Raw genomic sequence first — 13437 nt, forward strand, 5'->3', positions numbered from 1 at the left:
ACAGTGTAAGTTCACAGTATAACTACAACTACTGTAATCCTGGCTCCTGGGAGATGGATTCTGGGAGATCAGATTTTCAGATGTGCCCACTGATGCAGTCATGGCATGAGGTCATACGTAACCAAAACTGAGGCCTGGTCTGTAATCCTGGTTCCAAAGGTCAAAGGCCCTAGTGGGGAAGCTAGGACTCATGTTTTGCTAACCGAACATGTCAAACTGTTCTCTAAATATTTGTATGTCTATACAAAGACATGAAAATACTACTCACCCATAGCCAGACGGGTCCTTGGCTGCTGTGGGCAGCAGCTTACAATGAGACTCTTAACTGGTCAAAGGCTGAGACTAAACTACTCTTGGGTATTTGACCCGAAGCGAGACATCTGTATCAACAATGCCCCCCCATATCCCTGTCCAAGGCCCAGGGAAGATGAGGCAGAGAGACTGTGAGGGCCAGAGGATGGGGAGGCGCACTGTGGCACAAATCTCCTGCTCACTCATACCCACTGCATCTGAGAACTCACTCAGTACAACAGTACCTGCAGAACCTCAGCAGGCTGAACAAAATATCAGCTGCCGTCCCGGGGGGTGACGTCCCGGGGGTGGACCGCCTGCACTCAATGGGTTACATTAAGAAAACGGAGAGGACATGAAGGTAGAAAGGGATATTAGGGACCAGCCCGAAGTGAAAGTGATCACAATACATTGTATATATGTATGCCATTATCAGAAAATAAGAGATTGTGTTGGGCCTGGAGAAATGGCTCCATGGTTAAGAGCACTGACTGCTCTACCAGAGATCCTGAGTTGAATTCCCAGCAACCACATGGTGGCTCACAACCATCTGTAATGAGATCGGATGTCTTCTTCCAGCATGTCTGAAGACAGCGACAGTGTACTCACATTTCAGTCAAGATTATCTTCAACTACAATCTGAAACTACTCTATGATACAGGAGGCCTTGTCTCAAAAACAAAATTAAATCTGACCCAAAACATCTGAATTTAGAACCCTAGGAGTAGAAATGGGGCTAAGTTTAAGTTCTGAGGATTCAAGATGGCCCTGCTTCTCTAAAGATCTGGTAACCATGAACACTAGACATTTATAGTCCTTCTTTCACATTCCTACTGGAGACCAGAGCCAGAGACAACATCTCAGAAGTGACCAAGGAGAGGTGGTAGGGGGAGGTGGGGCACACAAAACAAATGACAACAAAAACATTTCCCTGTAGATCCGTGAGAAGAAATATATTTAAGTTTGAGAAAAACTAATTAAACACTGCAACTTTATACATTTTTTTTTTTTTGGTTCTTTTTTTCGGAGCTGGGGACCGAACCCAGGGCCTTGCGCTTCCTAGGCAAGCGCTCTACCACTGAGCTAAAACCCCAGCCCCTATACATTCTTTAATAGCTAAGGGAAATGTGCATAATTTTATTCTATTTATCCTTAGGTTTATCCTCACAGAACCATATTTCCTAATTTACTGCACTAACTAATATTGAAAATTGTTTAAGACTCCTACCACCCACAGTCAGAGAAGCAAACAGACTCTAGAAGAGGTAAGTGATCTCAACAAAGATGGAGAGGCTATGTAGCCTGGGGTGGGTGGGACCACCTGCTGACACTGCATTCTTCAGGTTTAGCATCTTTCTTTACCAGCAAACGGTGTGTATACTCATCAGCCTCACTGAGTGTGTCAGACCTGCACACAATGGTAACTGTACTCCTCAGCCTCACTGAGTGTGTCAGACCTGCACACAATGGTAACTACACTCCTCAGCCTCACTGAGTGTGTCCAGACCTGCACACAGCGAGCACAGATCACGGTCATGTCTCTGTCTGCAGACCCCATCCCCCTGCCTCTTCCCCTCCTTAGTTTCTAGATCCCAGCGTTACACTTTCAGGTCTACCTTAGGAAAAAAGATTGATTGAGACAGAATCACAGCCTCCACCTCTGCTGTATAACTAAGGAAACTAAGATCCTAGAGAAACTGTACCATCTACCAAAAATTTCCCAACCTGCCAACAGCATGAACGGTTAATTTTCTGACTCCAAGGCTCCCCCCAACTCAGTACTTCTCCTTTTAAGATGTCAGCTCAGGGGGTTGGGGATTTAGCTCAGTGGTAGAACGCTTGCCTAGCAAGCACAAGGCCCTGGGTTCGGTCCTCAGCTCCGAAAAAAAAGAAAAAGAAAAAGAAAAAAAGATGTCAGCTCAGATGAGACCACAGTCCCTACTTTCTGCCCAAATAAAGAGAGCAGATTAAACAGGATTTCCTCAGCACCACCTTCTGCCAATGTGTAAGACTAAGACAGCTATGCTCTTTTAACCTTAAATATAATTAACTCAGAGCCAAGCCAGTTATCCAGATGTCTGAAGCGTAAGTAGTTTCTGTGAACAACTATGTTCTAAATCATGAATTCAACCGACAGGAAACTAATCCAGAACATAATGAGCATGAGTAAAGTTTAAACACCAAGAAGCCTGAGCCTATTAATATCAATTCCCTCATAGTCTCACAGCAAACACCATCCAGGAACGGGTTTGGCCCTGGGGTTCTCTCAGTACCACGTGGGCAGTGTTTGTGTGTGCAGTCTTTATCGTGCCCATGAAGACAGTGCAGGACCTGCTTTACCATCTGCAATTTCTTTGTTAAGACAGGGAGATCTTTTTTTCTACCTGCAAATTTTGACTGCTAAGGTACATGCATTTGGGTAATCTATAGACATTACCTGAGTAGAACAAAACTACAAGTTAAATTAAAATAAAATATGAAATGCCTACAGACTCCTGAATAGCTACAGCAGAGTTCTAGACTTGTAATCTAAATATAACAGGGCATTTCAACAAAGTTTCAATAGCATACTGCAAAATTTGGTGCTTCTTTTGACAATACTAGAAAAGAAAAGAAAAAGGAAGCAGCAGCAGCAACAGGAGGAGGAGGGGGAGGAGAGGAGGAGGAGGAGGGGAGGGAGGAGGAGGAGGAGGAGGAGGAGGAGGAGGAGGAGGAGGAGGAGGAGGAGGAGGAGGAGGAGGAAGAGAAGGAACAGCAGCAGCAGCAACAACAACCACCACCCAGTGACAATGACGACAACCCTGACTCTCTAAATACTTCTGGGTCTGACATGTACCCCACCTCATTTGGAGACAACATGACACATGTAAAAACAAATAGCTACAATCCTATTGGCTACACACTTAATGTCTGCTAGTATACAATGTAAGCGCTTCACCAAAACAGGGTGGAACTGGCATGAAGGGAGACAGAGACTAGTGGGACAGAACTGACAGTGTGGAAATAAACCTTCACATCCTACCAAGAATGCCAGTCTCCAATAAAAGGTTCCAGGGCAGGAAGGCAGCTGGCTAGATGTAAAATAATGAATTCAGATCTGTACCTCATACCACAGTCCAAAGATCTCATTTAAGTACTAAGAATTTCAAACTCTTAAAAGAGAAACCGTAGAGTGGTTTCTGCCTGTAATCCCAACATTCAAAAGTCTAAGGCAGGAGCAGCAAGAGGCAAGGAAAGCTTGAGCAATGGTGGCAAAATCAGCTGAGTGGAAATGTGTGTCACACTTCCAGCCCCATCACTCAGGACAGGCAGAGGCAGGCAGGTCTCTCTGCTCCAGGCTGCTAAGGTCCTATCTCAGAGAGAAATAAAGTTCCATAAGTCCCTAAGGGAAAACCTTCCTAACTGTATTTCTAATGTGTTTTTGCTTTGTTTTCTTTTGTTGTTTGGGTTTTGTTTTTCTGTAATTTGGGTTTGGTTGGTTTTGAAAGAGGATCTCACTGTGTGGCTCTAGCTGGCCTGGTACTTACAAATGTAGCCCCAGGCTAGTCTCCAATGCATAGAAATCTACCTGCTTCTGCCTCCTGAGAGCTGAGATTAGAGACATGGACCACTACATAGGCCCTCATAAAGGTCTGAGCTAAGAGATTGGAGAAAAAAACGAGAAGATTGGACTTCTTATATGTCAAAGAACACTATCACTAAAATTTTAATTTTCTTGCTACTAGCTACAGATGGGAAAAAACATTCAATCAATAAGAACTCATATAACTCAACATTCAAAAGGCAAATCCAAACTTGAAATGAGGAACAAATTTAATAAACATTTTCCAAAGACATAAAGTATCAACAAATGCAGACCCAGATAGCACTGTGGCTTAGATATGAAGCATCCCCCAGACACTTGTGCTCTGAAGGCTTGATCCCCAGCTAGTTGGAGGTTCTGGAAACTTTGGGAAGTAGGTCACTGAGGACATGTCCCTGGGGGTCACTTGGTGTCCAAGGTCCCTCTCTGTTCCTTTCCCTTCTTCCTATCTGCACTGAATCGAGCCCTGCACATAATTTTCAGCCTTACTAAGGCAAGCCAGAACCAACAGACCAGAACCTCCGAACCCACGCTCCAATTAAGTCCTTCTTCCTTAAGGGAGTTCTGTTGGGAGCAAATGCCTACACAGATGCTCAACACCATTAATCATTAGTGAAAGATGAATCAAAACCATTATAAGACTACTCAGTAGAATGGCCAGACTTAAATAGTAAGAGGAAAGTAACCCTTTCCTGAGCTTGAGTATTTGTGATAAGAGCATACATAGACTGTTTAGCAAAAATGGGGCAAAGAACATGAAACAAGCCTCAGTAAGCCCAAGTGAATAAAGAACATGATCTAACAAGTCTTCTGACAGCTGAGCTACAAGTCAGGGGGCAAACCCAGCAATTCCAAAAGCTCCAAGTATAGCCGGGCAGCAGTGGTGCACACCTTTGACTCCAGAGCGCCGGAAGCAGAAGCAGAAGCAGGCAAATCTCGGAGGTGAGTCTGAGCTACAGAACTAGTCCTAGACAGCCAGGGAGACAGACAGACAGCCAGGGAGACAGACAGACAGACAGACAGACAGACAGACACACACACACACACACACACACACACACACACCCTATCTCTATTAAAACATAAAGAAAGATGGAGGAGGAGGAAGAGAAGGGAAAGAAGCTAAAGCCCCCAATGTCTGGAGTAAGCTACACTGGGAATTACTAGGAAATATCCTGAACTTCCTAAAAACCAATATATATATAAAGACAGGTAGGTAGGGAAATCGGTAGAAACTCCAGTCTTGAAGTACACAGCCTTACTGGGTACAGCTCTGGGTATTATATCAACGCTGGCTTACACATCTACAAGTGAGGCAAACCTTTTCTCCTTCCTCTTCTCCCTCCTTCCCTCTCTCAAGAGGAGTCTCACTATGTGGCTCTGACCGGCCTTGAACTTGCTCTGGAGACCTTATGCTGTCCTAGAACCTAGAGATTGTCTGTCTCTGCCTAAAGACATGTTCCAGCACACCTAGGAAGTCTGAGTTCTTTATCTATATACCCTAATCTTATTTCATGAATGTTTCGGGTGGGTCAACATTTCACTTCTCCTCCTCTTCCTCTTCCTCTTCATCTTCTTTTGGCCTTGTGCTTTTTGAAATAAGGTTTCAAGTAGCCCAGACTGACCTCGAACTCTTGTACCTTGTATATGGTCTTGTACCTAGACCTTACTGTCTCTACCATCCAAGTGCTGAGATTAGAGGACCATACCCTGCTGCCAGTCCCTTTTAGACTTCAGTTTTCCCAATGTTTTCTCTAGGAAACTCAGGCAGCCAACCTATCTTTACATGTGTCACTGTCCTGAGGAGTGACAGCACAGGCCACATCTCAGATGTAGCTTTGTGTCCCTACTACCCAGCACAATGCCTACCTATCATAATGGCTGTTCCCAACTAGTTTGCAACAAACCTGCTCACCCATGTTTATAGTCCACTTTTCTCAAGCAGAACACAAAACATACATTCTAGGTTCCAGTGAGGATAGAAATCTGCATGCTCCCAAGGGTACTGGGTGGATTCACCTTCCAAATCACTTCATCTCTGCAACTTCAGTTCCCCTCAACTACAAAACCCCTCAGAGTGGTCTTTTAAGTTCATAGTAGGCTGGGAATGACAGTGCATGCTGAGGCAGGAGAATGTGGAGTTCTAGGTCAGTCAGTCAAGGTTACACAGCAAGACACTATTTAAAAATAATAATCCTAGGGGTTGGGGATTTAGCTCAGTGGTAGAGCGCTTGCCTAGGAAGCGCAAGGCCCTGGGTTCGGTCCCCAGCTCCGAAAAAAAGAACCAAAAAAATAAAAAATAATAATCCTAATGTAGTGACTAAACCTGGGGTAAATCATCACCCTATAAGATGGAGGTGACTGACTTTAAATGTCAATGATGACATCGAGGGCCTGCAATGTATACAGACAGCTACTTTACTAATAGCTAAGCAAAGTTTTAAATTGAACATGGTGGTTCACACCTAACCCCAACACTTGGGAGGCAAAGCCAAGAGAATTGACATGAATTTGAGACCATGTAAACTAGTGAGACCTAGATCATCACGGCCTAGTGTCAGACTCTCTCTCAACATTAATTAACTAATTAATCAAAATAAAAACAGGTGAGTGGAGATGGCTCAGTGGTTAGGGGTGCTTGTTGTTTTTGTAGAGGACCTGGATGTGGTTCCCAGCATCCACTCTGTGGCTCACAACCATCCTTAACTCCAGCGCCAAGTAATTCCACACCCTCTTTAGAGTAGTCTTGCATGTGATGCACACACATTCATGCAGGCAAAGCACTCACAAACATAAATCTAATTTCTTTTGAATCCGTTTGTTGCACATTAACATGATACATCTTTATAAAAACATATTTTAACCAAATTACTTACAAATCTTTTTTTTTTCCTTTTTTGAGACAGAATCTGACTGTGTGTCTGGGAGTGATCTGTAATTCAGAAACCCACCACTCTCTCCCACCCAACTGCTAGGATTAAAGGTATGTACCACCATGGTCACAAAGCTCTTAAGTCATGACTTAACAGCTGGGTTCTCATACCTGCCTCTGAATCTTCCCTGCTGTCAAGCGTTTGGCTGGGATGTGGTGACCCACCAGTCACAGAGATCTGGTACACCACCAGAACAGTACATGCTAAGTTGGCTGCAGTTATACCCACAACGGCTTTCACACAAGTGTTAGCCAAGTGAAAAAGCCAAGTACTCCTGACACTATAAAATATTTATCATCCATACTTCTAAAAATGCCTCAAGGAGCCCTCAGGGTCCCAAACACCACAACTTGAGAACCACTTCGGTGAACTACCTTCAAACAGGTCAGGGAGAGAAAGCTCTGAAGAAACTACAACACTTGAGGTACAGAGTAAAGGAAGATGATCTCTACAAAGGGAAAGGCCAAAGACAAAAAGCAAAGCCAAAAACAAAAGGCCAAAATTGGCACCATCTTCATCAGCAAAGCCACAATGAAGAAAGTGGGAGACTAAGGTCTGAGGGTGTTTTACATCCTCTGAAATTTCCTCAGGGTGTGGCCCTAGAGCATAGTTAGAGAAGTCATCCCAGGGAGAAGTGATGGGCTGAGAGAGCTCTACCTCTTCAGCTGTGGGCACTCTGGAAAGGTGTGAGGGACTGCAAACCTGGATCTGAGAGGCCACAGATTGGCTATCGAGCAGGAGGACGCAGTAGCTAATACGCCAACAGTACACACAATTTAAAAAAGAAAGAATACAATTAAAAGTTCTTAAAGATTGTTATGACGTGTCTTGGAAAACAAAGGAAACAGAATTATTCCTAGATTTGGTCTTTTGTGGACTGGGATATCATCTGTAAAATAGAGAGTTGGGATAGGAATGGATTCTCAGCCTGCTCAATAGAAATTGTACTAAGACATTCTTTCTCTCTAAGCCTTCTTCATACTGAACCCTACCCTATTACTGGCATAAAACATCTCAACAAAAGCAAACATCATAAACACACACACACACACACACACACACCACGAAAACACAGTCAAGGCCAAAGCAATGAGGAACCAGCCATCCACGACTATTCTGAGCAGTCATTCTCAATCACAGATCTTCATACCTGCTCCCACTACCACATGGCCACCCTTGCTCCAAGCAAACCGTGAAACAACAGTAAGTGTAAGATGTGTGAAATCGCTTGCTGTAGTTCGAGTGTTCATATCGCTCTAATCGACACGCCTGTGGACTTTGTGAAGAGCAGTACTTTAGTAACTTCTGGTTTGGGTGTCCTGCTCCGAAGCTTGCACTGATGCCAGTTCCTCATTCCTCCCTCCCAAAGGACCAACTTAACATAGTCCTTTGTAAGTCCAGGCCAGATCTGACCATGGGTGCCTGCACCTGGACTCCTTGATCGCAGCTCTTGAACATCAGTGCACCCATCCCCAAGGACAGGGACTCAAACCCTGAGTCACTAAGCAGCAACCTGCTACATAAACATAATAGAAGTTGGGCGATTCACCTTCCATTGCGTCCCAGACGGGCACCGCCTTCCCAACGCCCAGACAGGGTTCTTTCCCAGCCAGCTTGCCTGCACAAACCACCCAGGGTTGCTTCGGGGCCACAAACGCGGGGACTCCGGGGCAAGTATTACCCCAAGACTGGGACTAAACCCTGGCACGTACAGCTGAGCTCCGTGCCTCTCAACCCGATGACCCCCATCCCATCTCAAAAGAACGCTGTGGCAATGGATGCATGTTTCCTCCTCCTAGCGCTGGAGGAGGGGCCCCCACTAAGCGCCAGGCTGAGGGGAGGCGACGGTGTGGGTGACATTTTCCCCATCTCACTGCCTGCTGTAAAACTGTGCACTTCTCTTTCCGGGAGAAACAGACACGAGTTAGCTCAAACGAATTCAGCCCGCTAGCATAAATAAAAGGGAGAAATGCCTCCTGAGGCCTACTGTGCGCAGAAGAGCCTACTGTGCGCACTCCCCGCGGCCCCCTGAGGCCTCGGTCCCTGCTGGATCGGGGTCCCCCCGCGGTAGGAACCCGGGATACACCGGAAGAGCGGGCACTCCCTGGGGCCTGTGCCTAGAACGACCGAGGCGGGCAGGGGGCAGGCGGAAGGAACAGAAAGACATGGAGGGAGGGGACTTAAGGGGACGACGACGCAGAGCGGGCGACATGGAGGGCGGGGGACTAGAAAAGGCTGAAGGATCAGGACTCTGGAGGGCGGCGAGGAGATTCGAGGCACTGGGACTCTGGAAGCCTGGAGCGAGGGGCTCAGGAAGGGAGCAAACAGGAACTCTGCAGGAGGAGGAGGAGGAGGAAGCCGCCGCCCGCGCCGCCGCCCCCGCGCCGCCACGGCCGGGAAAGTAGGCCCAGCGCGGAGGGGCCCGGCCGCGGCGCCCGTATCCGTCCGCCCTCGCTGCGCCCGCCCGGCCAGTCGCCGCCGCCCGCCCTCCGCGCCGCTCCCGGCGCACCCCGCGCCCATCCGGGGACTAGGCGGCCGCCGCGGGCCTTACCGGACTCGCCGCGCGCCGCGCCGTCCCGGGGCTTCGGGGGGCGGCCCCGCGGCATCGTCGCGGCGGCCCACCCCTCACTCGCGCTCTCCCTCGGCGGGCGCGCACGCGCGGCACCGGCGGGCGGGCGGGCGGGCTGCGGCGGCGGCCGGACCCAGCCCGCCGGGCTCACAGGGCGACGGCGCCCGGACGCGCGGGCAGCAGCGCTCGGACCGCGCCGGCCTCGGCGGGTTCCATGGCCCGCGGGCCGCGGCGGGGGCGTTGGGAGCGGGCAGTGGGGGCGGGGGCGCCGTTTTGCGCATGCGCGGCCCGACAGGCGGCGGCGTCACCTAGCTCGGCGATCCGCTGGCCTGCAGGCCCTGGGCCTGGGCTTGGTTTGCAATGTTTCTCCGCGGCTTCCCGGCGCTCCATCCCGGACCTCGAACGCCGGTCAGGACAACCAACCCTCTCACCCCCAACTCCCCAGGAAATGGAAGGGTCCTGACGTGGTTTGCTTGTCCTACGTTCGCCTACGTTCACTTGATTTCGAGCCTACCTCTGTGTAGGGAAAGTGTCCCAGCACAGCCTCCTACTCCGGACTTTTTTTAAGCATCCGGTCTTTGGAGTGATGAAAGACCTGGGAAGGATACCTGACGCAGAGAAGCTCCTGGAAACAGGCCGACTTCAATAACTCCCCTTAAAGGCTCCATTTAAGCCTCAAAGTTTACCGTTTCTGGTGCATCTTCTTGTATGACTTGCTGTTGTGCCTTTTGGCTCCAGCTTGTGATTGATTCACAGCGGCACAGCCTGAAGCCATGTTAAGAATCCAGCAGGGTGTGTGACACACCTCTAATCCCAAAGCTTGGGAGACTGAGACTGCAAGGTCGGAAAGTGTAATGTAAAGTCTACATGGTAAGTTCCAGGCTTAAGTGAGACCTCTTCTCAAAACGTAAAAATAAAATCATCAAAGAGCAGAATGAGTATTTACTCCAGTAAGCCAGAAGTAGTGTAGGGTCTCAGAATTCTTTTTTTTTTTTCTTTTTTTCTGAGCTGGGGACCGAACCTAGGCAAGCGCTCTCCCACTGAACTAAATCCCCAACCCCGGGTCTCAGAATTCTTAATGAGGAAGTTCAAAGACCCCATGTTTACCAACTACCTGATGAACCTACAAGTTGCAAGCTTAGAACCCACCAGTATGGATGCAACAAGAAAGACACAAAACTGGAACAAATTAAGCCAAAAGGTTTATAAGATCTAAAGAGAAAACAGATTATACATCAAATGTTAGAATAGGAGTTTTAAAAGCCTTGGGATAGGGAGCTGGCACCCTGGCCCCTGAAGCCCAGAGGAGACTGCGTCCACAAGACTGAACTCTCAACACCTCCTCATATGTGCTGTGGCCCCCAAGCCCTCACACAATAATATGTTTTTAAAACAACCAGAGTAGTTTTGAGAACAAGATTGGTTACGATTTAGACAGTGGGAAAACGGGTTTGATGTGAGTCGTAGGAAATGGTTGCTTTTTAGCAGGCAGGGACAACTAAGGAAAGTTCAGGTAAAAGCCAGGGTAACGGGGTTGGGGATTTGGCTCAGTGGTAGAGCACTTGACTAGGAAGCGCAAGGTCCTGGGTTTGGTCCCCAGCCCCGGGGAGGGAAAAAAATATATATATATATATATATATAAGCTTAATTGAAAGATACTTTAAGAAAGTCAGTGAGTACAGACATTTGCTACACAAACCTGGCGACCTGAGTTTGAGTCTCAGAATCCTTGTGAAGGCTGAGAGAGCTCTCTCCACTGTTGCATTTGGGCCTCCTCAGGACCAACTTAGCATATGTGCCCACACGAGCTCAGGCATGCAGGGGGACACAAGCTATTTCTAGTCATAATTGGTTTTGGAAACAGTATTTCACTGTGTATCCAAGCTGGCCTCTAGCTCATGTTCCTGCCCCTCAACCTTATGAATAGTAGAGTTGCAGGTATGGATTGCAGGGATACCATTGCACCTGGCACTCAGGTGACAGAAATCAAAGAGTCACTTCCAGGATCTGCCAGCGGGGACTAACAAATATTAACCTAGCGGATGCCTTTAAGTAAATCTGTAGTCCTTAGTAGAGAACGCCTCTGGTCTTTACAGTAGTCAGTCCTATGAGCTGTCACGTACAGGGGAAGAAACTAGATGAAAGAAGTTAAGAATTTTTGCTAAAGGCCCCCGTGAACTTTAAGCAGATCCAGGGCTGGAAACCCACAGTTATTCTAATTCTGCCTCTGGTTGTATCCACAGGAAAGTCCATTTCCATATGCATTGAAGCTAAAGGAGAAAACTTTAACAGGAGTGGGGACTAGAGAGGTTACTCAGCAGTCAGAGCAGGCACTGTTCACTGGGGACTCAAGTTCAGTTCCTAGCACTCATTTTGGCTTGCTTATAACCACCTGTAACTTCAGCCACAGGGGACCTAACAACCTCATTTGGCTACTGGAGGCAGTGCACTTGTGTACAAACCCACACAGAAACATAATTTAAATTTCTCAAGCATCTGTGAATCTAATAGAATCGCACATGTATAAGAGTACATCTCCCATTTAGCTGTAAGAAGGATTTTAAACAATTTCACAAGAAATGTATTCAAAGTGACAAAATAAATGAATAAATCAGGAAGTGAGAAGGTGGGACATCAAAGACAGTATGTTGCCTAACCAGGAAGTCCTTCAGTATCTCAGGTGGATCCAGAGTTGGGCTCCAGGCTTCTTGGTCCAAGCTGAGAAGATTCACGCATGGTCAGTTACAGGCCTCACTAACCTGGTGTTCAGAAGGCAGAGTCTTTCTAACGGAGCGGAAAGCAACATTTTTCAAGCCATTACTGCTCTGGCAGTTACCAAAGCTCACATAAGGGGCATTCTCAGTGGCAGTGCCCCTACGTCGTCTTACAGAATTGTTTGTTCAGAACGCCCATCCTAGAAACAGCCATCTTATGTCAGAAAATTTCAGGGGAAGGTAGGGCCTTAGCAACACAGTGAATGGTTTTCCTGTGATCCTGCCAAAACCAGACAGGATCTGATGTAAAGCAGGGGTTCCAGGGCCTGAGAAGTAGCCCAGGGTCTCAAGAGAGCTGACCAGGGATCGCCTCCACTCGGCTTGTTCCTACCATCAGCAGCATGTGGATTTCCTGTGAGCATTTCCCACCCTTCACTCTCAGGCCTGAAGGCTGGTTCCTCCTGTCAGGTTCTCTCCTGCCACTGATGAGCAAAGTACGGTGCTTCTGGAAAGGGAACCTTTCATTTGCACCATGAGGTTTGTCCGTGTTAGTTGTAGGACTGTTGCCACTGGCTGCCTCACAGCTAGAGAAAACACAACCCAGGTGTGAGGGAAAATGCTATTAGGGGGCTTTATCTTTAGCAACCAGTTCTGGCATGAAACATCAAAAGATTTCTGTCAGGATCCTACATTTCTTCCACAGTTTCAGACTTCTATGTCTTTAAAAAAAAAAAAGCATTCCCAACAGTATCTCCTGTTAGTCCTCCAGACTAAACCAGAGTGAAGCCACTGCACCCTGGCTCTTACAGCTCCTCTGGAAAAATATGTGTGTGCTGCTAACTTTCTCACCGCTCACAGCAAGCGCCTTCACTCCAGACGTAAGAACTTTGTCCTACGACTGACAGACAACAGACTGAAGTGTGCAGATTCCCCTGAGTTAGCACACTGAAACTGTCACTGCGTGTCAAGTTCATATGCCCGTCACCCTCGAATCTCCCTTTCACCTGTCACCTCTGTCTCCTCCCATGTCCCAGGCAACCACTCATCTGCAAAATTCCGTATGATTCACTAATCTAAAATGAGAGAGAACGTGCTGTTTGGGGAGTCCGGTCCCTTGCAGCAGGTGTTTTGAAAACTGTTTATGTATGGAGGTGAGGCCATGCCACTTTGTTACAAACATCTACAAACCTTTTCAGCTTACTCTTCACTGCAGACCTGGCAAACCAAACTCACCCGTCTCCACCCAGCCTCCCCAGTACCACAGTCACCACTTACACCCCGGTTAAGCCCAGGGCTCGACCAGCCACAGAGGGTCGATGTTTCTCCTTCTCAGACTCTGACACACGC

General features: G+C 47.6%; 1 protein-coding gene across 6 annotated transcripts in view; it reads right to left on the reverse strand.

The window, feature by feature from the left end:
• The window catches only part of Zfp236 (zinc finger protein 236), a 99790-nt gene extending 86353 nt beyond the window's left edge, over window positions 1-13437 (reverse strand). For 2 of the 6 annotated variants that reach the window (XM_006255013.4, XM_006255016.5), the window contains exon 1: window positions 9359-13437. In XM_006255013.4, the coding sequence (XP_006255075.1) occupies window positions 9359-9413 (55 nt within the window). In that variant the 5' untranslated portion in view covers window positions 9414-13437. Of the gene's footprint in view, window positions 1-268; window positions 8332-8356; window positions 9319-9358 lie in introns of those variants that run through there. The other 4 variants (XR_361554.4, NM_001427206.1, XM_008772218.4 and 1 more) reach the window with 4 other exon arrangements.

Source organism: Rattus norvegicus, chromosome 18 (assembly GCF_036323735.1).
Source record: "Rattus norvegicus strain BN/NHsdMcwi chromosome 18, GRCr8, whole genome shotgun sequence".
Lineage (NCBI taxonomy): Eukaryota > Metazoa > Chordata > Mammalia > Rodentia > Muridae > Rattus > Rattus norvegicus.